This window comes from Mirounga leonina, unplaced genomic scaffold (genome assembly GCF_011800145.1).
Source record: "Mirounga leonina isolate KUSES-001 unplaced genomic scaffold, KU_Mleo_1.0 Mir_418, whole genome shotgun sequence".
In the NCBI taxonomy this organism is placed as follows: domain Eukaryota; kingdom Metazoa; phylum Chordata; class Mammalia; order Carnivora; family Phocidae; genus Mirounga; species Mirounga leonina.
Genome location: NW_023270739.1, coordinates 11,026,550 through 11,050,786, shown reverse-complemented (window position 1 = coordinate 11,050,786; position 24,237 = coordinate 11,026,550). Strand labels below are relative to the sequence as shown.

General features: G+C 46.5%; 2 protein-coding genes across 3 annotated transcripts in view; one reads left to right on the top strand and one right to left on the bottom strand.

Moving 5' to 3' along the window:
• SYN3 (synapsin III) overlaps positions 1-24,237 on the bottom strand; it is a 410,509-nt gene that overhangs the window by 228,131 nt on the left and 158,141 nt on the right. The gene's annotated exons all lie outside the window — the stretch shown is intronic.
• TIMP3 (TIMP metallopeptidase inhibitor 3) overlaps positions 9,629-24,237 on the top strand; it is a 59,445-nt gene continuing 44,836 nt past the window's right edge. The window contains exon 1 of the mRNA XM_034987639.1: positions 9,629-10,042. Within this exon, the coding sequence (XP_034843530.1) occupies positions 9,922-10,042 (121 nt within the window). The 5' untranslated portion in view covers positions 9,629-9,921. The remainder of the gene's footprint in view (positions 10,043-24,237) is intronic.

Genomic DNA, 24,237 nt, shown 5'->3' with positions numbered 1-24,237 from the left:
ATTCCACTGAGAATTTTTGAGAGATCATAAAGTCCAACTCCCTTGGTTTTACATTTGAAGGGGGTTCATTGATTTACTTACAGTCACCCAGATATTGTGTGTGGCAGAACTGGAAGAAAAACCTGGTACATTGCCTCAATCTCATTCTTGAAATTTCAAGAGGATATGAAGCCATATTCAATGGCTGTTAAAAATGCACTGAGCAGTATTCTATCAGCTTGCTTCTGGATTCAGGGCCCTTTCTTTGTAATACAAATATAATGTTCCTGTGGCATCCATCCAAATTCTGAGTAAGAAAGGGCACACCTACGCCCCCAGAAATTGCCTGCTCTGTGATTGTTCTTGCCTTCTCTCCACTGCTAACCAGGCAAAACAAAAGATGCTTCTCAACTCATCCCTCTCCAGCCCTCAGTGGAAGGTACTGTGACTCCCTCTGCTTGGTTCCAACAATGATCAAGAGCTCTGAGCCCTCAAAGAGAACCCAGAGGACAAAGAGGAAATCATTAGCACTTCCAATGTCCTGATGACCCTGAGGGTATAGTGATTTTCAGGCTCTAGAAATAGCATTGGTTTGGAAAGAGATCCCTGGGTCTGAATCACAGCTCTGCCTCTATCTTGCTTGTAAGAAATTGAAGAGGCAACTTAACTTCTTTGTGCCTCAGTTTCCTGTTTTTTCTTTTACCTTTTGACCCCCTTCCCCCATTTTCCCACCCCCTCACCCAGTATCTATGTCCCATTCCCTGTATCAATGAGCTGGTTTTTTGTTTTGTTTGTTTGTTTTTAAATCTCACTTATAAGAGAGATCATATGGTATGTGTCTTTCTCGGACTTGTTTCACTCAGCACAATACCCTTGGGGTCCATCCATGTTGCTGCAAATGGCAAGATTTCTTTCTTTTTTATGGATGAATAATATTCCCTTGTGTGTGTGTGTGTGTGTGTGTGTATGTGTGTATAAAACAATTAATTTATCCATTCATCCTTCAGTGGACGCTTAGGTTGTTTCCACATCTTGGCTGTTGTAAATAATGTGGCAGTGAACACAGGAGTGCATATATTTTTTTTGAGTTATTGTTTTGCCTCAGTTTTCTTAACCAAAAACAGACATAAAATAATACCTATTATCAACGGTTGTGAGGATTGAAGAAAATACTGTATTGGAAATGACTTGTCCATAGTTGGTACTCAACTAATGTGAGTCCCCTTCCCTTTTTCTTGTTTTAGAAATCTTTTTCAGCTTACCATTCTACAGCTGATGCATATTACATGGCAGGGAAATAATTATTTCACTCAATTAGAGAAGCCTGGATTGATGGGAAGATGATGAAGTACTAAAGGGTCTGATTAATCCTGTGTGACCATATAAAAGCCCACCTCTCTGAGCCTTTTTCTTTTCTTTTTTTTAATTATGTTCAGTTAGCCACTGTATAGTACATCATTAGTTTTTGATGTAGTGTTCAATGATTCATTAGTTACATATAACACCCAGTGCACATCCCAACACATTCTGGGCCTTTTTCTTTATCTGTAAAATGAGAGGGTTGGATTTGGTGACCTACAGTTGTCTCCTAGCTCTTACCATCATATGGGTTCCCAAACACCTTCCCATTCCCTCGTTGGGTGATCGGCGCTGTAATCTCACAGCACATTTGATCCTCCTGTTGTAGTCTGTACCACCCACTCTTGTTTTCATGTCTTTCTCTCCCACGAGACTGGGAACTCCTTGAGGGCAGGTCTGTGCCTTGTTCACTGTTAGATCTCCAGTGTCTAGCATGGAGCAGTGGACACTTACTTAGTGTCTGGGGAATATCTGGAGGAAGCAGGGATGAAAGGAGAGAATCCTGTCCCTTTCCTCCAAAGAGCTGATAATCACACTGTGACAAACAAGCTGTGAGACAAACAGAGAGAGTCGGTGGAGCAATGATAACGAAGAGTCCACCCACAACTTGGAAAGAAGGCTATTTGTCTTCTGAGCTCTGAAGCCATAAATTCACACACCACACATGTGCATGGCCATCTGTGGTAGCAAATCGAGACACAATAAGGGGAGCATTTGAAACCTAGAACCCAAACTAGTTGACCTGAAGGAATCATTGAATGGTGACTATAATCTAAAACACAGAAACCAAATGGATTGTAATATTCCCAGTGCAGAAAAAGTCTCGGTGAAAGAAGGGAAGAGTGGCAAGTTTGGAGCAGAGAAATGGGAAGACCAAAGAGTCCAAAGTTGGCAGTGTGTGTCCGGCATTTTCACCTTCCAGCAAGAGGGGCTCTTGAACATTGTTACTCCCATGGCAAAGCCTTCATCTGAGTTCAGTGAGGACAATTCTATAGTATCTCAGCTGAAAAACCCTTCTTACAATGACCTCAATCCCTGTATTCTGACTCCATACACAACAAAGCAAACTTCTGATGAGAAACTAGCCTCACACAAAGTCTTCTGATTCTAAGAAGGAAAATATGGGGGTCACATTGATATGAGTGCCCTAACCTATGTGACAATTAAATATTTCATTGGAAGCAAAGACAATGGAATTGTGGTTGGCTTGCTGGTCTCTTATGAATCATAGTATCCCCTGGAACTGATCAAGTCTGGGAACTGAACCTAGAGGAGTTTCTTGACTTAAGAAGCTAGATTCTAGAACCTCTGTAATGGTGAATTTGTGAAGGTAATACTCTGATCACCTCCCTCTTTTTTTCCCCTGCCATTCATCGGTTAATTTATTCTTTCAGTATTTGGTAAGTGCCTACAATGTGCAGATTCTGTGCTAGGCTTTCAAGATGCTGTCTAGAGGACAGAAAGACCTATCAACCACTGGGGGCAACAGAGTGTGGGAAGCACTGGGTGGAAATCTGGAGTTTATGGTGTGTGTGGGAAAGGAATGAGGAAAGAGAGGCCAAGGAGGGGAGGTCAGTTCTGTTGAGGAAGAGAGAGGCTCAGGAAAACATCCACGAGGTGGTGACTCTAGCTGAATCCTGAAAGATAAGAGAATCCTTACAGATGAGAAGTAGGGTGGAGGGTGGATTCCAGGCAAAGAGTATAGTGTGAATAAGCCTCAGAGGCAGGAACTTGACAGCTGGAACTTCATGTTGGGTTAGAAGATGGGAATGAGGGCATAGGTTTGGAGAGATAAGCTAGGACAGGGCCAACTGTTGCATAACTACAGGTGTAGCAATCACATTGGATTCTATGGCAATGGCCCCCCAAGGTGGGGCCCTGGGAAGAGCCAGATCACAGAACAGGGCCTCATATGCCTTTCTTTGGAGTTTAAGACTTTGTTCAGAACAGAAAGCCATGGAGGACAAATGAATCATTTTAAGCAAAGGACAGCATGATTTCAGATTTATATCTGAAAAACTTTACATGAGCAGCAGGGCAAAAGTTTCATTTGACAGAGAAAGACTCTGGACAGGGTGACCAGTTATGTGACTATTGAAATTGTCAGGAAAGAATCTACATGGGCCTGAACCAAGGCAGAAATGGTGGTAATGGGGAGAAAAGGGAGGGTAAGAAGAGATGTGTGGAGTGAGAATCTATAGGATTTGGTGAAAGTTGGTGCCCTTGGTGGGGATGGGTAACACTGCATCAGGGGAAAGACAGTGGAGTCTGAGGAGGTGAGGGGACTTCCAGGTGGAATTATCTAAGGGGAAGCTGGCTATAGACTGGAGCTTGGAGAGATAGTGCTGCTTGCGGTGCCATTCCTGTGCACACAGCAGAGCAGTGGCTAGAACCAGGGTAGAGAATTAGCCAGGGAGAGTTGGAGGCTAAAAGGGAAGGGAGGGCAGCCAGGGACAGAATACTGGGAAACATCTACATTTTAGTGACAAGAAGAGTCCAAAGAGTCTGCCAAGAAGACTGAGAAGGTACAGTTGGAGAGGTGGAAATTGAAAACCCAAAGAGAATGGAATCTCAGCAGCCAAGTTTGAAGAAGGATCTGGTCAATGGTGTCAAATGCTCTTTGGACCATCCCCATCACATAGGACAGGTCAGTTTCAGTTTCAGCAGGTTCTGTTGAAGAGAGCTCAAGTGCCTTGCCAGAAACAGAATCTCCAGCCCCATGGATAGGAAACTGGCCATACTGTCCATCCCATTACCTCCCAAGCCACAAGAACACCCAGCAGAGACACTCACATGTGTCTTCTCTGCAAAGCTGCACGTGCAACCTTCAAAGAAACCACAAAGCAGCTACTCATTTTTAAAGGAAAAATACATGAACTCCACCAGCATAAGGAAGACATTAAGACAGGGTCGAGGAAGAGAAGGTCTCCCTCCACTTAATATTACCACTCACAGAAATAGTTAACTGAGCACATAATTGACTGAGCACATAGTCAAAAGTAAATAATTAATTAATTAATTAAAAAAACTTTTTAAAAAGCAAGAGCTGAAATAGTAACTCTGTTTCCCATCTCTCACCACCAGAAAACATGGGGCACAACATGTCTCTACAGCACACATGTGTTTTCTGGCTTAAAAATCCCTGGGAGTAGCTTGGGGGTGGAAGGAAATGTGAAAAGCCCAGGACTCAGGTGAATGCAGCCAGAGACTCTTACTGAGGGGTCTTCAGTCCATGGCAGGACTAGTGGGGAGCTGGGGTGAGAGACACTGTGCAATTTTACTGCCATGAAATTGGCTCCAGATGTAAGTGACAAAAGGTGTTTACTCCCTGCTGGTGCCAGACACACAGAGAACCAGAAGTGCTTACCATCTCAGGTTCATAATTCCCAGGGCTGGGCAGCAACCCCACTGAGTCTGGCCAGGGCTCATGGTGATGGGTGGACCAGGGCTGTCTGTTGCTTGGAAAAGGCTATTTTGAATGTAATGATTTTCAGATGAGGACTGTGGGTTTGGGGGAAGGCACTGCGGCTAGGGTCTAGAGGGGAAAGGGAAGGGAAGAAAAGAGGTGTTTCCCTATGAGGCAACAGAACTGACACATGTCTTGTCAGCACCTACTCCTGGTTTAATTTCCAGAGACCAGCTCTGCCCTGAAAGAGTGGAATCGCAGCATTGTCTGCTGTGTTCCCAGATCTCCCCGATCCCCCCAAACCCATGATTCACAAGTATGTAGCTTCCTGAGAGCATGTCTCCCCTTCGGTTGACATGGGGCCAGCTTGGGGGTGGAGGAGCTGGGCAGCTGCGGACCCAGACGGGATGCTGACTGACAGCTCTGTGGCCACTGCAGACGGGAGGGGTTAGATTCACCCACTCAAAGTGGGTGACTAGTGTGGAACTGCCTCTCCCGCCTTCTCTCAGTGCAACTGGCCGAGACCGAAGGCTGAGGGAAAGGGTGTTCTCTGGCTTAAAGCGCCCCCTAGCACCTGCCAGAGGGATAGGGCTCTGTGAGCTCTCCAAGGAGCTACTACCTGCCTATCTGAATAGTGGGAAGGGGTTGGTTGGACCAATCAATTCGACTCATTCAACCAATACTTGCTGACTTCTTTGTTACCAACACTGTCTTCAAGGGGCTTCCTCTAACCAGGAAGGGAAACCGATGGATAAACAACCACATTCTTGTCAGCTAAGTGGTATGAAAGAAAGGAGCACAGGGTGCTGTGGGAATACACTGCAAGTGATTGATGAAGACTGGGGAGGGGAATTAGAGAAGGCTTTCTGGAGGAGGCGACATTTAAACTGCAATAGGAGTTCAATGAATTTTGAAAATAAGATATAGAGACAATAAAAGACATATTTCCTGACCTTTTAGTGCTTATGACCCAAGAAGTAAACAGACAGATAAACATTTAAACAGGGCTCTATCAGAAACAAGAGCTTCAGTCTCTCCTAACACTTCACCATCACAATCTTTGTTTTCAAGGAGAGAACAGAGAGAACAAAATAGGAACTCAGTAAGTGTTGATTGAGAGATTGATGGATGTGCTTCAGTCTTGGGCACATTCGATTTGTCTCAAACCTGTTTAAATGGCAAGATCTATCTTCCTTTCCTTGTCCTTGAGAGTTTCCCATGGAATCCTAAGACTTTTTGAGGCAAGGTGGGGGCTTGGAGACCATTAAGTTATAGCTTTCATCCAATAAACACAGAAATTGAGGTCTGGACAGGTGAGATGACTTGTCCACACACACAACTCTTCTTCTGCAGCATTTGGAACCACCTCAGGTCTTTGCTTTTTTTTTTTTCCCCACCCCAGCCTCTCTTTGTCCCCCAGAAATAAAGTTTCATGCATTTCTTTGAAGCAATGTGTTTGGAATGTTTTCAAAAACTATGAAATAATAATTTAGAAAGGGAAAAAATAAACACACAGGAGATAAATCTCTGAGAACAGAATGGTATTTGTTCTGATTGGCTCAGAGGTGATTATTATCATGATGGAGAACCTTTTAGCGAGGGCAGGGGGCAGGCAGGACTGTCCATCTGTTACACACTGAACAAAGAGACTCTGAAACAAACTCATCTGCAGATCTGACATGCAAATTCAGGAGCATGAGTGGCTGGAGTTTCCATGACTAGGGTGCAAGCATTAGGTCATGAGCTGTGGCTGGGGGGCACTGAGGTCCACGAGTGTGTAGGAGAGCGCCAGGTAAGGAATCAGGCAGCTGCAAAGCAATCCTGGCTCAGCCACAAGCTGATGGTGAGAGGTAATCTTCTCACCTGTCTGAACCTTATCTTTCCCACCTATAAAATTAGGATGAGTAGTCCCTAAGGTCCTTTTAGAGGACCTCTAAATGTCTATGAGAAACTTCTCATAGATTCCAGCATCCTGTAACTTGATATAAAGGGGGTGGACATGAACTCACCTTCCCTAGAAAAGTTCCAGGAAAGGGGACATCAGGGCAGCCTGGGAGGTTTGAGGATAGCCCAGAGAGATTTTCAAACTTTGCAGTTCTTCTGAGATTTACAAATCTATCCCTGTTCTTAGCTGTCAGGAGAAGGTAGGAGAGCTGGTATAGTCATTCTTACCATTAGTTGCAGGTCCGCTCCAACTAGCTTATAAAATCGTCTTAAAAAAGTAATTCTTACATATTATTAAGTCTAAGGACACCATGACATCCAGATGGATGCCTGTGAGGTCTGCTTGCTGGAGGGGCTGACCTTGGCAGTGGGGTCCTCTCCTTCACAAGGATTCATGGAGCTTATTCTTTCTCTTCCTCAGGGTGAGGACCGGGCTGAATTCTCAGGGGCACAGGGGAGTCCCCTAGAGTTAGATATTAGGGAGAACTTCCCAACTGAAAGGGAAGCTAAACTCCAAAGATGCTTCATGGACCAGCTTAGGATGGGGAGCGAGAGGAAATAAACCAAAAGGCAATTTCATTACCTTTCAGTTGGAAAAACAATCAAATTACTCTTGGTGCTTACAATATTAAGTAGTTGCCATAATCAATGCTTCAGATGCTTTCTATAAGGAACCTGCTGCTTGAGGTTCAGCAAAAGTTACCTGACTGGTACTCCTGTTCTAGGCAAGCCTTCCCTTGGAGAAAATACTGGCATTTTGGACAAAAGGATAGAGTGAAAAGAAAAAAAGAGAAGAGAGGGCCTTTATCACATAAGATGCTTATCCAAAGTGGACTTGGTCTGGAAAGGCTTATAAAACCTTCCACATGACTGGCACCATGCAAGGATAAGCAAAACTCTCAAATCCCACCAAGTATGCCCTCATTCAACCTGGATCCTTGAAGTGGCCTCTGGAGTGTCCATTGTTCCAGACTCTATGGGCTGCTGGCCATACCCACACCCAAGTCTCCTGGGACCCTATTTTGTATTCAGAGGGCTAAAAAAGCGGGGTAGCCACATATCTCAGGTCTCAAAGTATTTCTAGTGTGGTTGGGGAAATGATACAATTATATTCCATGAAACAGTGAGCTAAGTGCTGAAGTAAACATTGAAGAGGGAAAGATCTATCTGGGCCAGGTTATAGTTAGAGTTAAGGTAGAAAGGGGCTGAAAAGTTGGGAAGGGGATAGGGCAGAAAAATGTGGAAACTTGATTCCTTCCTTATAGCTACAATTCTTAAGGGGGGGGCGGCAAAGGAGTTTAAAAAATGTTCTCGGAAATACCATTTTCAATGAAATTTTCTCTTCTGCCATCCCAGTGTCACTTCTCTAAGGTGTAAATAGAGTTTCTGAGAAAAAGTTGAACTTGGATTTCTGAGGAGTATTTTGTTCCAAACTCTCTGCATTTCTATAGCCAAAACATTCAAGTCTCTTTCTAAACAGACTGAGTTAGGAGAGAAAGGGAGAGAGACACAAGAATAGAAAGACAGAGGACTCCAGCTGCAAAAGGGCATCTGCACGGTGACAGCTAATTACTGCTGAAGTCCAGGGAAATAAAATCTTTCTTCTGGTGCAAATGAGTGAATGGAGTTCCTGGCTGCTTGCCAAGTCATGTCACCTTTCTGTGCCAGTTTCCTCATCTGGAAAGTGTGAATAGTACTTTGTGTTTTTCCTATCGAAAAATTTTTTTGTGAGATATAATGAGGTGTGGCATGGAAACTATAAGGCAGAATCAAGATGTTACTTAGTAATAAGGGAAGTCATAGTATTAGTTATTAGCAATTATCCATTATGGCTAATGGTCTAAGATCCTGGATAGTTCTCCAGAATCTGGTGTAAGTTACCCCAGTTTTGGATCAATTCACCCCCAAATTCTTTGCTGAAGGATGGAGACTTGTCTGGCCTTGGTGGGGTTACCATTTCCTCCTGCCCTTTCTACTCAGTTTTTCAAATAAGCTCAGGGCCTTTGCACTTGCTGTTCTCCCTGACTGGTGTTCTCTCCTCCCAGATTTCCTCCTGCTCCTTCTCCTTGCTCACCTTTCAGCTAGAATGTCACCTCCTTAGAGAGACCTTCTCTCACTACCCCACAGAAAGCAGTGACTGCCCCCCGCCCCAGTGATTTCTAACCCATTACTAAGTTTTGTTTCTTCATGGTACTATCACCACAGAAAATTACCCGGTGTATTGGTGAATTCACCAGTGAATGCACACTGCCTGCAACTTTCATGGAAGCAAGGACTTTGTTTTGCTCATTCCAACATCCAGAACAGTGTTTGTTGAATGACTTCACAGTTTACTCTGGGTGAGCGCCGGGAAACAACAGTCCATCCCCGCCTGCTCCAAAGGGCAGATGGCGTCCTCACATCCAGGAAAGTTGGGGGTGGGTGTGTAGGTTGTCAGTTGGTCCTTTCCCCTCTGGCCGGGCTCTTTCCAGAGAAGGTGGAGAGTTAGCCTTTTCCCCTAGCCTTTCCACCAGGCGCAGTCAGGGTCTCCAGGACCTAGCCTTTGCACCAGGCCTGTGACCCGAGGACGGGCTGGTGCTGTGGCGGGAGGCAGTTGATTCGGGTTTGGGTCAGAAGTGCTCAGAGAGAAGGGTGGGTGTGTAGTCAGGGTACTGGCGAGGTGGGGCACGGGAGCGCCGCTCCGGGGGCCACTCGGCAAGCGTAGGTCCCAGGCGCGTTCCGGTTCACCCACTCCGGTGCCCACAGCCGCATTATTCCCTATAAGGATCTGAACGGTCCGGGCCGGCCCCGCCCCGTCGGCCCGCGCCCCCGGCCCCGCCCCTTTCGGAGGGCCGATGAGGTAATGCGGCTCTGCCATTGGTCGCAGGGGGCGGGCCCCGAGTGCCCGAGAGGGGGTGGCCGGGGGACCCGCACTATATCACTCGGCAGCCCGGCAGCGCGCAGAGCGGGCAGCGGGCGGGCGTTCAGACGGCTTCTCCTCCTTCGGCTCCTCCTGCTCCGCCCCAGCTCCCACTCCTTCGCCCGGAGAGACCGGCGGCCCGCAGAGTCGTGCGCCCGTGCGGAGGCAACCTCGCGGCGCCCCATCCCGTCCCTCTGGGCACTCCCAGGGCAGCGCGCCCGAGGCCAAAGTTGCCCCGCACGGCCGGGCAGGCGAGCTCGGGCTGCAGCGGCCCCTCCAGCGGCGCACGACAACTTTGGAGAGGCGAGCAGCAGCCTCAGCGGCGGCAGCGACAATGACTCCCTGGCTCGGGCTAGTCGTGCTCCTGGGCAGCTGGAGCCTGGGGGACTGGGGCGCCGAGGCGTGCACATGCTCGCCCAGCCACCCCCAGGACGCCTTCTGCAACTCTGACATAGGTAAGCGCTCCGGGTGACCCCGCCAGAGCCCTCGCGGTGCCCGCTCTCGCGCTGCAGCCCGGCCTGGGGCGCAGCTCCGGGTGGCATGGCGAGCCCCGAGCCTTTTCTCTGCCTGAGCTTGGGGTGGGGTGGCGAAACTCAGTTTCTCCGGTCGGAGGATCTGGCATAGCTGAAGGGGCAGATGCCCTGCAGAGAAAATCCACAGTGGCTGAGTGAACCCCTTGCAACCTTTGCTCTCCTTTTAGGGCCTGAGGTCCCTATTGGTCCTTTTGACATCTGGAAAATTTCCCTTTTCACTATCACCAGAGGAAGGGCTGGGGGAGAAAAGGGTGGGAGAGGGTTCCCCAAACTTGGAATGCCAACTAACTAAAGTACTGGGATGTTCAGTAGTTTTTTAAAAAGTTGCCATCCATGTGCACAAAAGTTGCAGGAGAATCTTGAAGTTTTCTGAGTTTGCATTTTAGCCTGCACCCATGAAGTTCATTCTTTTCGTTGAGACCCAACCCAGCCTCCCACTTTCCAGGCAAGGGCTAAGCGAGCTTCTTGGACTGCCAAGTGTGAGTGCATGTAAGGGGGGAAATGAGAAGAAAGCTGTGGGGTTGACCGTCTCCCAGAGGAACCATATTTGAGAGTGTTGATAGCAAGCAGGAGCGGCGTGTGTGAGGGATCACTTAGCACATAGCTGTGAGAATTCACAGGAAGGCTGTTTTTCTTCCTTGAATGTGTGTGGGGAGGGGGAGAATGAGAAATGGAAAACAGATTTGTCACCAAAAGAACAAAGATGCCAAGGGTCACATCATGGTGACAATTCCAAACTGGACTTAGTGTCTTGATTAGAGACACAGCAAGAGGTAGAACCAGTTTTTATCCAGGGCCTTGCAAGTGTCCTGGGAGAACTTGTTTGGGAGTGTTCGGGACATTGGTGTTTGGATGGCCAGAGGTGGAGTAGCAGCTCGAAAACATCTCTCCTCCTCTTTCCAGCTCATAAAGCATGCAAGTCCAGTGGCCCCTGCTCTGTGTGTGTGTGTGTGTGTGCGTGTGCGTGCGCGTGTACTGGGGCTGGGGTGGGGTGGGGCACGGTCTAGCTGCCCTCCGCCTGTGTCGATTCAGAGGTGAAGAATGGAGCGTGTGTGTTTTAAGTCATAAAGAAGAAGGGAAATTTTCCACTGGGTCCTGGGTGAGGGCCTCCACAAGTGTGCTGCAGGGGAGGAGGGGGGAGGAGACAGGAGCCTGGCAGGGGAGGCAGCTGAAGTTGGGAGGGGCGCTGCTGGTGGGCCCTGCTGAGCCTAGGAGAAGTCAGGGAGGTGGCTGTGGTGACCAGAAGGTCAGTCCAGTTGGCAGGCGTGGGTGTTTATGTGACCCGGGGTCACCCTTGTTAGAGGATTCCTGGGGCCCATGCTGTGCACCCTTCCCTTTCCCCGGGGGAATCTGGCTGGCCCCTCGGTTTGTGGATTGCCTGGAGGATTCTTTTGGGCTGCCTGAGGCCCGGAAGGTTTTCTTCCTTCTCCTCTGACTGCTTCCACCCCAATTCCACTTGGCCTGTCCCTCCTCACCCCCCTGGTGACACTGCCACCTGAGTAGTGCTGGGAGCTGCTACTGCTGGGCTTTTGCTCAGTGAGGAGGCCAGGAAGCTGACAGGTGGAGTCAGGGCACCCTCTTCTGCCGGACAGGGGCTTGGGTGTGTTCGCTTGGATTTTTTGGTGTGTGGGGAGATGGAGACCTCATGACTCCCCCTTGCCCTTGGCTTTTGGGTTTTCACCCTGGAAGTTCACCAGAGAACAGTGGAAACAGCAGTAAGGAGACCCTGCTTTTAATGGTTGCACTGACTGACTCTTCGGTTTCCTGCCTTGGATCTGGGCTGATGCAGAGTTTCTTGCAATTTCCCCGGATTGATTCAACAAATCCCCGCCCTCGATAAACTGCCCAGAGAAAAGCTAAGTTACTAGGAAGTACCCGAAGACCAGAACCGTTACCCGTAGCGAAAATAAAAAGGAAACAAAAAATTTTCGGTACGCTGGCACCAATCCAGAACTGTTCTGCCTGGGTTTGGTGCACTACGCTAATGGCAGGGATGAGATAATGCTTTTAAAAAATGGGAGGTGTGGATGTGGGCTGCTTGCTTGTTGACCTCGCTGCCTTACAGTACCCCGCTGGTGTCCAGTAGGTGGCTCCCGGTTTTCCTTGCTGACAGAGCCTTTCTGGTGTCCAGTCTGGGTTGAAGCTCTGCCTGTTCTCTCCCTGAAGGAAATGTGCAGGAGCTCCCCATTCTCCTTCACCCTTATGACCCCACCAATCAACGCTGTAGCCCATTAAAGATGCTCAAGCCAGACCACCAGCTTCCTCTTCCAGAACCTTCCCGGCTGTTTTCTCTTCGTGGCTGAGTGCCATGTTGCTGGGCAAAGGGCACTGTATGCCTGACTTGGCCCTTTCTAAAGAACCCCCATGGCCTTCCCTCTCCTTTCTCCTCATCCACAGGTGTCTCTTTTTGCCTTTCTCCCCCCAGACCCTGGGCATTGGCACTGCTTTCTGGGTGGGGAGGAGTTAAAAGGTGTTTCTATGGCAACTCCAGGCCCTGCACCCTAGTGAAGTGTTTAGGAGAAGAATAAACTACATGCCGGCTTATAAAACATACCGTGGGGGAAAGAAAAGGACTTGGCAGCAGCCAGGATGTCTGCGGCCCCCTCCACACCACTCAGTGCCCCTGAAACTCCTGACAAAACCTTGACTCTGGAGGAGGGAAGGGAGGGGGCTGGGAATGAAGGAGGCAGCCTTGGCTGGGTAGACCTTGCTCGAGCAGCTCTGTCCAGCTCAGGAAGGGTTAGGCAATGCCAAGAGCCTTCTGAAAATTGGTGTGTGTGTGTGTGTGTGTGTGTGTGTGTGTGTGTGGTTTCTGCAGGAGGCAGGCAGCAGAGAGAGAGAATTTTGCTCCAGAATGCCAAGCCCTTCTCTCCAGCCTCCTTTGCATAGAGGAATGGGGCTGTGCCATGGAGTGTTGGGGGCCTGCCTCCTGAGCCTGTTGGGAATTCAAGAGTGAGGCTCAGCCTGGGGGCCCGCTGCCAGCCCTGGAGGACAGTCTCTGGATATCTCCGAATTGTTTTGACAGGGACCAGTGCCAGCAGATTCTTTCAGTATCAGATCTGAGGTTGTGGTTTTAGCAAAGAAGCCATTTTCAAAGAAGCCAGACCCATTCCCTCACACACGCGCAAACACACACACACACACACACACTTTTACACTCCACACTGGGCTTTGTGACCAAAGGAAAATAAAAAGGATCAGACTTCAGAGAGCAGCCAGCCACTTGGGGAGGGGACCCAGGCTGTCTGAATCTTGGGAACCCTGGAAAGAGGAGAGCTGCTCTACATAGGAGGGAAGGGACAGCTCTCAGACTCCTACTGGGCGCAAGCACTTCACAGATCCCTTGTCCTCATCCACCCAGCAACCTTCAGAGTCGGTATCAACACCCATTTTTTCCAGATGGAAAACATCAAGTCTAGGAGAGGTTGTGTTTGCCCAAGGTCACCCAGCTACTAAATGGTAAGGTGAATTTGTTCTTAGTTATGCCATTCTTCAAAGCTTTTTGACTTTCATTTACCCTTGACATTCTAAAGCAAACGACCCTTCCTTGGACTGAAAGGGAATGGAAGGTTAACATTCGAAGAATGACTTTACTTATTGATTTGGGAAAGTTTTCGTTAGAAATATGAAGAAAGCCAAAATGACCTGGGGTTTTAAGTAAATATCATCGTATGGAAAGGAGAAATAATAATAATAATAATTAGTTTAGGGCATAAAGAGAGAAAAATAAAGGAAAATTTCTAATGTTCTTTGGCTATTAGAACTGAAAGAGACCCTCAAAACCACCAAGTCACAGTAAAATAATGACTCAGTTTATTGCACTGAGACCCAGGGAGAAGTAAAGCTAATGGAGACAAGACATCTTGGGCTTCAAGACTCTTCCCCTTCTAGATGGGGATGAGTTGGGGCTGCCCAGGGCAAGATGCCCAGTCTATGTAGATGGCTGGTGTGGTGGCAGGAAGACCGGAGACTGGGTCCCAGCTGGCTGGAGAAGGTGCCTCTCCCACAGTTCTGTGTCCCTTTCAAAATCCCTGGATAGATAAGGCTAGAAAATGGCCACAGAAGTGGCTTGGGTGGAGGGACTTTTGTTTGTTTTGCAGGAACAGCAGGAACCATTCAGCTCCACTGCTGAATGGCACATTCCAACAGGTTCATTAATTAAAAACAAAAACAACAACACAATTCTCCATTGCATTTGGCTTTTACCATTCCAGCCAGTATGGACAAGGAGGCCCCTTCTTCTAGCTTTTGTCATTGTCAACTCCTGGGTGGCCTTGAGAGGCAGCGTGGGGTGGTGGAAAGGCTGTGGGGCGGGCAGAACTGGGCTTTAAATCCTTCCCCCGGGGCCTGTTGGTGGTGTGCACTTAGGCACGTTACTGGATGTCTTTAAGCTTTGGTTTCCTCATTTATAAAAGGGGAATAATAATTTGCAACACCTTGGCCCTTTAAGTTTTCTCCACATTTTAAAAATCACAAGTATTCTAAGAATACATTCTACATCCATGTGTGTATGTAACTGTGTGTACATGTGTATCCATCCATCATCTATCTATCTATCTATCTATCACCTACCTAAAATTCAAAAGGGCTAATGTCCTTTTTGACCACTTCCTCTAATTCTAGCTTCTTCTCCAGATTGTTTTCTCCCTATGCATTTACATACATAGGTACCCAAGGGAAATTTATAGTAGTTTTCCCCTTAGACTCATGAATGGTAGGATACCATAAATAGTGGAATACAACATACAGCATTCTGCTTTTTATAACTGAACAATGTGTATTAGGGCTTGTTCTCTGTTAGTACACATATATATCCACTTCATTCTATGTATAGTATTCCATGGGATTATAATTTTTAAAAGCTAACAGGTATAGAGTGGTTGTTATGTGCCGGGCACCATTCTAAATAGTTAACATGCATTAACTCATGTAATTCTGTCAATAGTCCTATGAAGCAAGTGTGTCATCCCCACTTTACAGATGAGGAAACTGAGACTTAGAAAAATTAGATAACTTGTTCCCAAGATTATAGCAGAGCCTGTATTTAAAACCCAGCAGGCTGGTTCTAAAATATAATCAACTGCTATACTAGATGTTAATTGCCTTATATTATATAATATTATATATTACTCTATACTATTATATTACTATAATATGTATCCCTGTAAGTATAGAATGTATTTATTTAGCCATTTCCCTATTGATAGGTGTCTAGGTTTCTAATAGCTTTTCCTGTTTACAAAGAGCACTGCTATAAACAGTTGTCTAATTCTCTTGTTCACGTGTGCAAATATTTCTTCATAGCAAATATACAACAGGAATTACTGGACATAAGTAGGTATATTTTACATTTTAACAGCACCTGCCAGTTTGCCCTCCAGAGTGGCTCTGTTCATGTAGTTTCTTTTTGGATGTGCAACATGAAGGAATGGAGGGACCGTTAGAACCCTGTGCTGGAGAGACTTCCATGCCTCTCTCAAATGGGAAAGCAGTTTATAATTTTTCTTGATTTTTCTGAGGTTTTTTCTTGTTGCTTATCCTTTTGTCCCTCCAAAAGAGAGCAAAATTAGGGCCACTTAGATTAAGTTGATGGGAGTATTTTTATAGGGGGAGAGAGAGGCTTAAGTGCCCGGAAGGCCATGGCTCTTGACTTGATGCAGTTTGGGAATCATTCGGTTGAAGATGGTTTTCTTTTTTTTTTTACTTTCATAGTAAGCAAGGGGCCTTTCATTACCTTAAGTTGTTTGACTTTGGGGTTTGCCATGAGCTCAGGTTTAGGCACATGTGGCTGTATGCTGAAGACATGTGTGCAGGTTTTTATTTGCTGACTCAAAGATGTCCCCTTGTTGACTGGCCCTACCCAGACTTATGGTGACAGTGAGGGGACTCATCCCTTTGTTTCTCTACTGCCCTTGCTGTTGTATTTGGATGGTGCTTGGATGGGAATGGTGGGAGGCCATGGGGAATGGAGATGGACTGCGGAGAGGAAAGCATGGTGGGTTCTAGCCAAGAAAGATGCTGGGGTCATTATAGGAGCTAGAAGGGCTGGTTTAAGAGAGAATTTCACGGGGCGCCTGGGTGGCTCAGTTGGTTAAGCGACTGCCTTCGGCTCAGGTCATGATCCTGGAGTCCCGGGATCGAGTCCCGCATCGGGCTCCCTGCTCGGCGGGGAGTCTGCTTCTCCCTCTGACCCTCCTCCCTCTCATGTTCTCTGTCTCTCATTGTCTCTCTCGCAAATAAATAAAATCTTAAAAAAAAAAAAAAAGAGAGAATTTCACTGTCCTGATTAAAACCCTTCATTGAACTCTTGGGATGAAGTGTCATAAAATGGTTCTAATGAGGACCAGTCTGATCCCTGCCTCCTCCTTCATCATCCTCTCATCACTGGCCCTTCCAGCTACTGCTGTTCAGATTCTTCGTCTGGGTCTTGGCCCATGCTGCCCCCAGGTTTTGAACACCCTCATCAACTTCCCATTCTTCAGGTCTCATTTCCCTGCCCACCTCCCTGGCATTGGAGTAGAAGAATAGTCACGCTGTGCCCACATTTTGAACATGCTGAAAAATACTATCTTTAGTGAAACCCAAATTCTCCAAAGCTGCGTGGGAAATTCCCAGAGTAGGTCATTTTGGGGCTGGGAGAGACCTAAGGGCTGTATTTTACCCAAAGGGACACGTCTAACCCCTCTGAGAGAGGAAGCACCTACTCTGCTGTCTGCATTACTTCATCAGTCAGGTCCCATCTTTGGGCCATAAAGCTCCATTCATACTCCCAGAGAAACAAGCCTGGAGATTTCTAAATGCCACTCCAGCAGGGGTCACCAAAAATGATAACTACCTTTCCCTCAGGTGTATTTACTGTGCTTCAGGCCCGTACCAAAATCCTTGCTTGCCTATCCGTCACCCTGTGAGGTAGACATGACCCATCCCAGCTGCCTGGTGAGTGATCTGAGGCTAGAGGGGTAAAATTGCTTGTCCAAGGCCATACCTCAAAGCAACAGAATCTACACTTGTTTCATCTATCCAAAAGTTGTGTTCCGAATCAGGATATACCAAGGGCTAGGACTCTTTAGCCCTGGAAGATGCTACCCCTTTTGCAACTTCCTCCACATTGTTTTTTTGACTCCCGACTCCCAGCATTCCCCTTAGTATGCTTCTCTTTGATTTTCTTCCATAGCCAACCTCTCCAGCTCTGGCCTCCCCTGCTGCCCCCAATTTTATTGCCGTGTGGTTCTTTTTTTTTCTTTTTCTTTTTTTTCTTTTTTTAAGATTTTATTTATTTATTCATGAGAGACAGAGAGAGAGAGAGGCAGAGGGAGAAGCAGGCTCCCAAGGAGCAGGGAGCCCGATGCGGGACTCGATCCCAGGACTCTGGGATCATGACCTGAGCCGAAGGCAGACGCTTAACCATCTGAGCCACCCAGGCGCCCCAATTGCCGTGTGGTTCTAACGAAACCGAGCCTTGAACCCTATTTCTAATCTCTATCGCGGTGCTCCTTCCACTGAACCAGTCTTTTCAATGCTGAGGACTATTTTTATTAATTTTCTCTCGAAGTTGGGAAAAATTACCCGCCATATTTTGCATGTCAATGATTTTTCCATGAAAGCCAGTTAAAATATATTTATAATGGCTGATAATAGCCATTTTTTCTGACATAATCAGCTAATACACAAACTAATTGCAGCCAAAAGCAATGAAACTTGGTGTCCTCTTAAGCTTGAGAAGTTTCTCATGGGTTATTGGATGGTTTATTGTATGACTTGGGTTGGCTTACTGAAGTGCCGAAGACAGCTCATAGACCCTTGGTAGATCACTGTTCTTCACTCCTCTGAGAGTCGTTCTTTAGTTTTACACCAGTTCACCATCCCTCCGTGTGGGCAGGCCCACACATTTACGACTCTTGCAATCTTTCTGTTTATGCACAGCGCTAAGAACGGGCTGGTGGAGCTAGCAGGTAACCCACATGTCCTGGTTAAGTTGCATACCCTTCCAGTGGAGGTGACATGGGTTCAGGTGTTTGTCTTCCTGTATTAATCTCTGATGGGCTGGAGTAGACAAGCATGCATTGATTTTAGCTAAAGGGACTCACTAAATAGAGTTTGACAGGAGGTCACAAGCTGTCCATCCCAGCCATAGTGGAATAAAGAGAAGTTTTTGCTCGGTTGCTAAAAATTAGTGTCTAGAGAAGGGGAGGGGGCCTAGAGAAAATGTCCTGATTCATTTATAGGCATCTGTGAGCCCGGGATGGTTTGGCTGCCACAGAAGGAATGGGTCCATGCTGCCCAACACCCAGTTCTGATTTATGTTCATGTAAATCGTATCATCTAACAGTGGCATTCACAACACAGAGAGGAGAGATGCTAAGTATCCCCAGGCCTGCAGCCACCTGGCTGTTTGTGGGGGTAGGGAAGGGAGGAGAGCTGTGAGATTTGGCCTCAGGGAGCCCAAGGTAAAGTTCAGCCAGTGGAAAAACAGAGCCCCCCTGAATGACAAGAGGTGGATGGGGGGGGGGGGGAGAGGGGAAATCCTGAGCAGATCAGAGCCATTCTAGAACCAGAGACCTTAAATATTGCATGGAAATTATCCCCTCACCTCCTCTCATCTTTGATCCCTCTCAGAATGAGGGCACAAGGCATCTGAGAGCCCAGTTGCCTGTAGAGAAGGACTGTTTCATTCAGAAATTCAGGGCTCCTGCAATCCCCCAGATTGAGGCATGCGAAGGTGAACCTTGCAACCTGGGTCAGAGCTCATGAGGACATGGTTTCATGACTTAAAGGATCACCAGTGTTTGGCTGAAGTGCCCGTGGTTCATGAGTTAGGAGGGATTTCTTTTTGACCTGGACTTGATCATCATGAATAGACTCATAGCCTTTGAGATTTGGAAACGTAGTAGCTCTTGTGAGCTCTGCTGTTCATGAGCTTGGGTAAGTTCTCTGGCCTCAATTTGCTCATCTGCAAAATGAGGGGGGGAATGATAGTACCACACTGGGTTGGTGAGTAAGTGAAACAACTCAAGGAAAATGTTTAGCACAGAGTCTACCACATACTAAAAGCTCAAGAAATAACAGCTTTTAGTTGTGGTGTTGTTATATTATATGGCAGAATGCATATTCCCACTTTATTTTTGGTTGGGAAAATGGGGCTCTGAGAGATGTGATTTCTTCCAGGGCCACATACAGAAGGCTGAGTTTCAAAATCATGGTTGTTTGACCCCTATCCCTCAGTCTAATGCTTTCCCACTTAACCACACTGCCTCCCACAAAACAGTGAAACCAATAACCAAGTTCCCTACTTTAGAGTCTTAAGTCCACTTGATCTTATTTGATGATCACAACATTCCACCAAGGAAAGCAGGATGGGGAGGGTCATTGTTCCCATTAAACAGATGTGGATAGTGAGAACTGGTATGATTCCAGAGCTTAGTCACACAGCCCACACGTGGAATTGGGAGGCCAAGTCCTATACTCCTAGACTCTGACAGGCACAGGTAGAAGCTGGGGTAGCCAATGGGAGGGCCTGGGAAATGGATCAGTGACACTGGACTTGGATGTCGAGTCCATATCCCCTGTCCCCATCTACCCCCATCTGTCCTGGGGTTGGGAGATGTGCAGTGTATAGGACTGAGAACTGGCCTGGAGTCAGGACACCTGAGTTCTAGATCTGAGTCACCACCTGATTTTGGAAATACCTTGGTGATGTCAACTTCTCCGGATTTCAGGCTTTTATCTGTAAAATAGCAGGATTGGCTCTATGTAGTGTGTATGGACCTTTTTCACATATACTTCTAGTAATACTATTTTCCTGAATGCTTACTATTGTCAAGTTCTCTTCAAAGGGGCTCTCTAGTCTAGCTGAATAATTGAGCACCTAAATCTATCAACAACACCTTTTAGGAGGTAACTTCTTTGGAAATATGGTCTATTAAGATAAGAGCCAGGATCTCTGTGCTTGTAAAAGCAGATGACGGCTTCAAATGAACAAAACCGCTAATGAGCTGACATACTTTATCGGATGACATATTTGACAACCGAACTTCCTGTTGGAGAAGAACTGATTTGCCAAACAGACAGCAACCCTGCAGACCTAGTTGATGGCTAGAATTTAAAATCAAGGTCACTTGGTGTCTGTCATTGATGGCTGGAGAGCTTGTAAAAATTCTTCTGATCCCCATTAATACCACCACTGAAGCTGATGGATAAGAGGTGGGATTTAGACTCATTATTCACCAAAACAAAGTCTTTCTGATCCACAGTCTATCTGAGCAGTCCCTTGCTCCAGGAAATGTGGCTAATGGCTTGGTTCAAACCTCTGTAGCTGAGAAGACCTCTCTTGTGAAAGCCTGGCTCAGATGAAGACCTGTGATTAAAACGTGTCTGATCTGATGGAACCTGGCGCACATGAATGAGGAGGGAGTTTAGAAGATGCAGAGCAAACATGTGCCCTCTTGGGCAATCACAATCCACTCCCCTCCCCAACAATAGGACAGAAACCTCCAAGTTTCCGTGACTGTAGCTTCCTGATACAAATGTTTACCAGAAGCACAGCGAGATGCAAGAGAATCCCAACATCCATATTGTTCTCAGGGTACATTTCTAAGCAAATGAGTACAATGCGAAAAGGCTGCACCTGAACCAGCCAAGTGTAGGTGTGAGTTCCAATTTGTTCTTTGATTCTTTCTTGGCCTGGGTTTTCTTACTTCTCACCTAGGTCAGATAACAAACCCTAATGCCTAAAGAGACCAGTCACAGAAGCTGGATGCTTGCCTATGAAACATATGGAAACATTACTCATTTCTACCAAAAAAATATATATGCGGTTACCTAGTCTCTTGTTTTCCCACTGTGGAGGGATAAACGGGTACTAAAAATATTTCTTTATTCTAAGACAAACAACAAAACAACAGGCAAATGTGATGTTAAGTATCAGCTCATCTTTGGCCTTGGAGTGGGGGAGGCAACAGAACATGGTAGCAACAGTGTGAGCTGAAGCATCCATGTGCCTTCTCCAGGGGACAGCAAGGACTCAGCTCCAGCCTCTCAGAATGGGAGCCTAGGAGTATTACCAGATTTCCGGTCTCTTAGGAGAAGCTAGATATCCAAAATTTTAACATGAAATCTTCTGATTTTTAAAATGTTGACACAATTAAAGAGAAACACACACATGTGTGGGGGCCAAACAAAACATGTCCTTGGGCCAGATTCAGCCTTGGGACTTAACAGTTTTGTGACCCTGAGTCTAGAAGGTCTGTAGGATCTCTAGATGAGTAAGATCAACAAGATGTACCTTGTTCTCTGTTTTACCAGAGAATACTGCTTATATGTTTGTTATCACACTTCCCACAGTTCCTGAGGAAGGTCAGAGCACAGGTTCTCTTGAGTTAGACTGCCTGCCTGGTTCAAACCTTGGCTCCATCAACAACTAGCTGTATATCCCAGGCAAGTCAATCTTTCTCAGCCTCATTTTTCTGATCTGTAAAATGGACTACACCATAACAGTCCTCTTAACCTCATAGGGTTGTGGGAGAATTCATTGAGATAATGGAAGTCGCAGGCTTGGCCCACTGCCTGGCATGTAGTGAGGGTTTGATTAACGTCAGCCATCATTTTATTACTACTCGGTGCCTCCCCCAGATGATGAGCCAGCTGGAGTATGGAGTCACATCTTAACCACCTCACTGCCTGATGCATAGTAGGCATGAGATAAAAGTATCTTGAATGAAGGGGGACCTTTGAGAAAGATATTTTTCCAGCCTTCCCAGGCAATAGTGCACTAGCTCTGTGTATATATCACAGAGGGAGAGACAAGAGAAATCAGTTTTCACATGTTAAGCACTGACCAGCTCTATAAGAAAAAGCTGTCCTAAGCTGCTAGGATAGCATGCTACACAGTGGCAATTGTCCTGGAAAATGAAACCAAAGCCCTTGGCCATCCTTTTCCGGCAGACGAGATAAGAACTGGCTGGGGCAACCAGAGTGCAGATGTCAAAGCTCAGGTGCTCAAGAGTGTGCTCACATCATGGGATGCTTTGGCGGCTTGACGGATTTTTATTTATTCAGGGCCCCTTTAACCAAAGTAGATTCCTAGAGGGTCTTAAAATTTAATGCCCCACCTGGATAGTCAACATCTGTGTTTTATGTTATTTAAAAAAGTTAACCCCAAATAGTTCGAATTCCTTCTCTACCCCTTGGAGAAGAGTTTCTTATCGGGAGACTCACAAGCAGGGAGACAGAAAGGCCAAGGTGAGACCAGCATGGACCAGGAGAAATAATATGGAGAGCCGCAAACACAGGCCATGGATGTAGTTTTAAATTTGCTCATAGCCACATTAAAAAAAGGAAAAAAATAGGTCAAATGAATTTTAATACGATCTTAACCCAAGATAATCCAAAATAGCATTTCAACATGTAGTCAATTCCAAAATTATTAGTAAGGTTTTAAAATCTTTAAGTTTTTGAAATTCAGTATGTATTTTATGCTCATAGCACATCTAAGTTTGGACTAGTCGCATCTCAAACGCTTACCAGCCACCTGTGGTTAATGGCCACCACATGAATAGGACGGTGCGGGTCAAGAGAATGTGTGCAAACACAAGGCATCTTTTTTTCTCCTTCCAGTTGTTTAATGAGCTGTGCACAGAACTGTGGGGAAACTGGAGGTGCACTGGGCCAATCAAGGCTCCGAGGCTCCTGACTCAGCTTTGTGGCAAGTGACTTTCAGGCCATGTGGGTCCCAGTGCAGGGAACCCCTGTCCTCTGATATTGTAAGAACCATGTGACCTAGTGCTCTCACTTGACAGATGGGGAAACTGAGATCCAGAGAGGTGGAGTAGTTTGGCCTAAGAGACGGAGATGGAGAGAGAATAAAAATAATATTTGGTAACATTTAACATTTATGGAGTCGTTTTTATGTTACGTGATGAAGAAACCTGGCCTCAGAGGAGTGAAATACTAAAGCAGCTAATATTTATTGACAGCAATTCTAAGAACTTCATATGCATATATATTGACTCCACTATTTTCTATAAACCTACACATTAGGAATTATTATCATTATTGTCACCATCATGCCACTTTACAGATGGGAAAAAAGGCTGAGAGAGGCTATGTCACTTGCCTAAAATGCAGTGAGTACGTGATGGAGCCAGGCTTTGAGCCCAGGCTGCTGGACTCGAGTCCAAGATCTTCATTACAAATTATGCCCAAAGTCAGCCAGCCGTGCAATGGCAAAGCTAGTGTTAGAGCTGGTACATCTGTTCCCTAGTCCAGGGTCTTCCTTCACCGTCCCGCTCTGCTGCCTGCATCATACTCCTCCTGACTTCCTAGCACTTTCTGCCTCACGGTGCTGCCAGTAAGAACCAGACCAGGGAGCCTCTGGACTCCAGCCCTGATTGAAGGGTCCAGGCAAAGCAAGCACATCTCCTCTGGCTTGGCTGATTCCCAGGCTGCCCAAGCCCCCGAAGGCCAAATTCCTGGCCCAGGGCAAGAGGGTGAGAAGAACACTTGTCCAATTCTGCCTTCCCAGTTGGGCGAGGTCAGTGTACCAGGTTGGAAAATGGTATGAGTCTAATTGCAGGGGGGAAAGCCTGAGAGGATTAGCGCTCTTTAAATAGACACCAGAAAACTAAGTATAGCCTTGCTGCCTGGAAATTGGTGGGTATTCCTGACCACAGGCCATCCCACTTAGTAGGTGCTCAATAAATGCGGGTAAACTATAGAGATAAACAAATACTGAAAATGGGTCATTGGGGGGCCCTCAGCCAGTGAGACTGTGCTTTATATAAAAAGAACTTCAGACTTGGGTTATTTGGGTCTCCCTGCAGGCTGGAGACCTGTGTTACTTTTACTTGTCTACTTTTGCTGTCTTGAGGCCAGTGTTTTTTATTTTGGGGCCAGGTGAACAACAGGCAATTCGAATGTTAGAGAAAGATAAATTTGGTTTGCTGGTTGCCCTGCTCTTCCACCAGGCTAGAGAGATGGGAATTATTTCCTTTCATTCTATTATCATGACTTTGGTGTTCTCTACAACACTTTGCAGATTCTAGTTCCTTGGAGCCTTAAGATAGGAACCTCCAAATCTGTCTTGAGACTCTCCATTCTCCAATACCGAGTTCCTGGGTCCT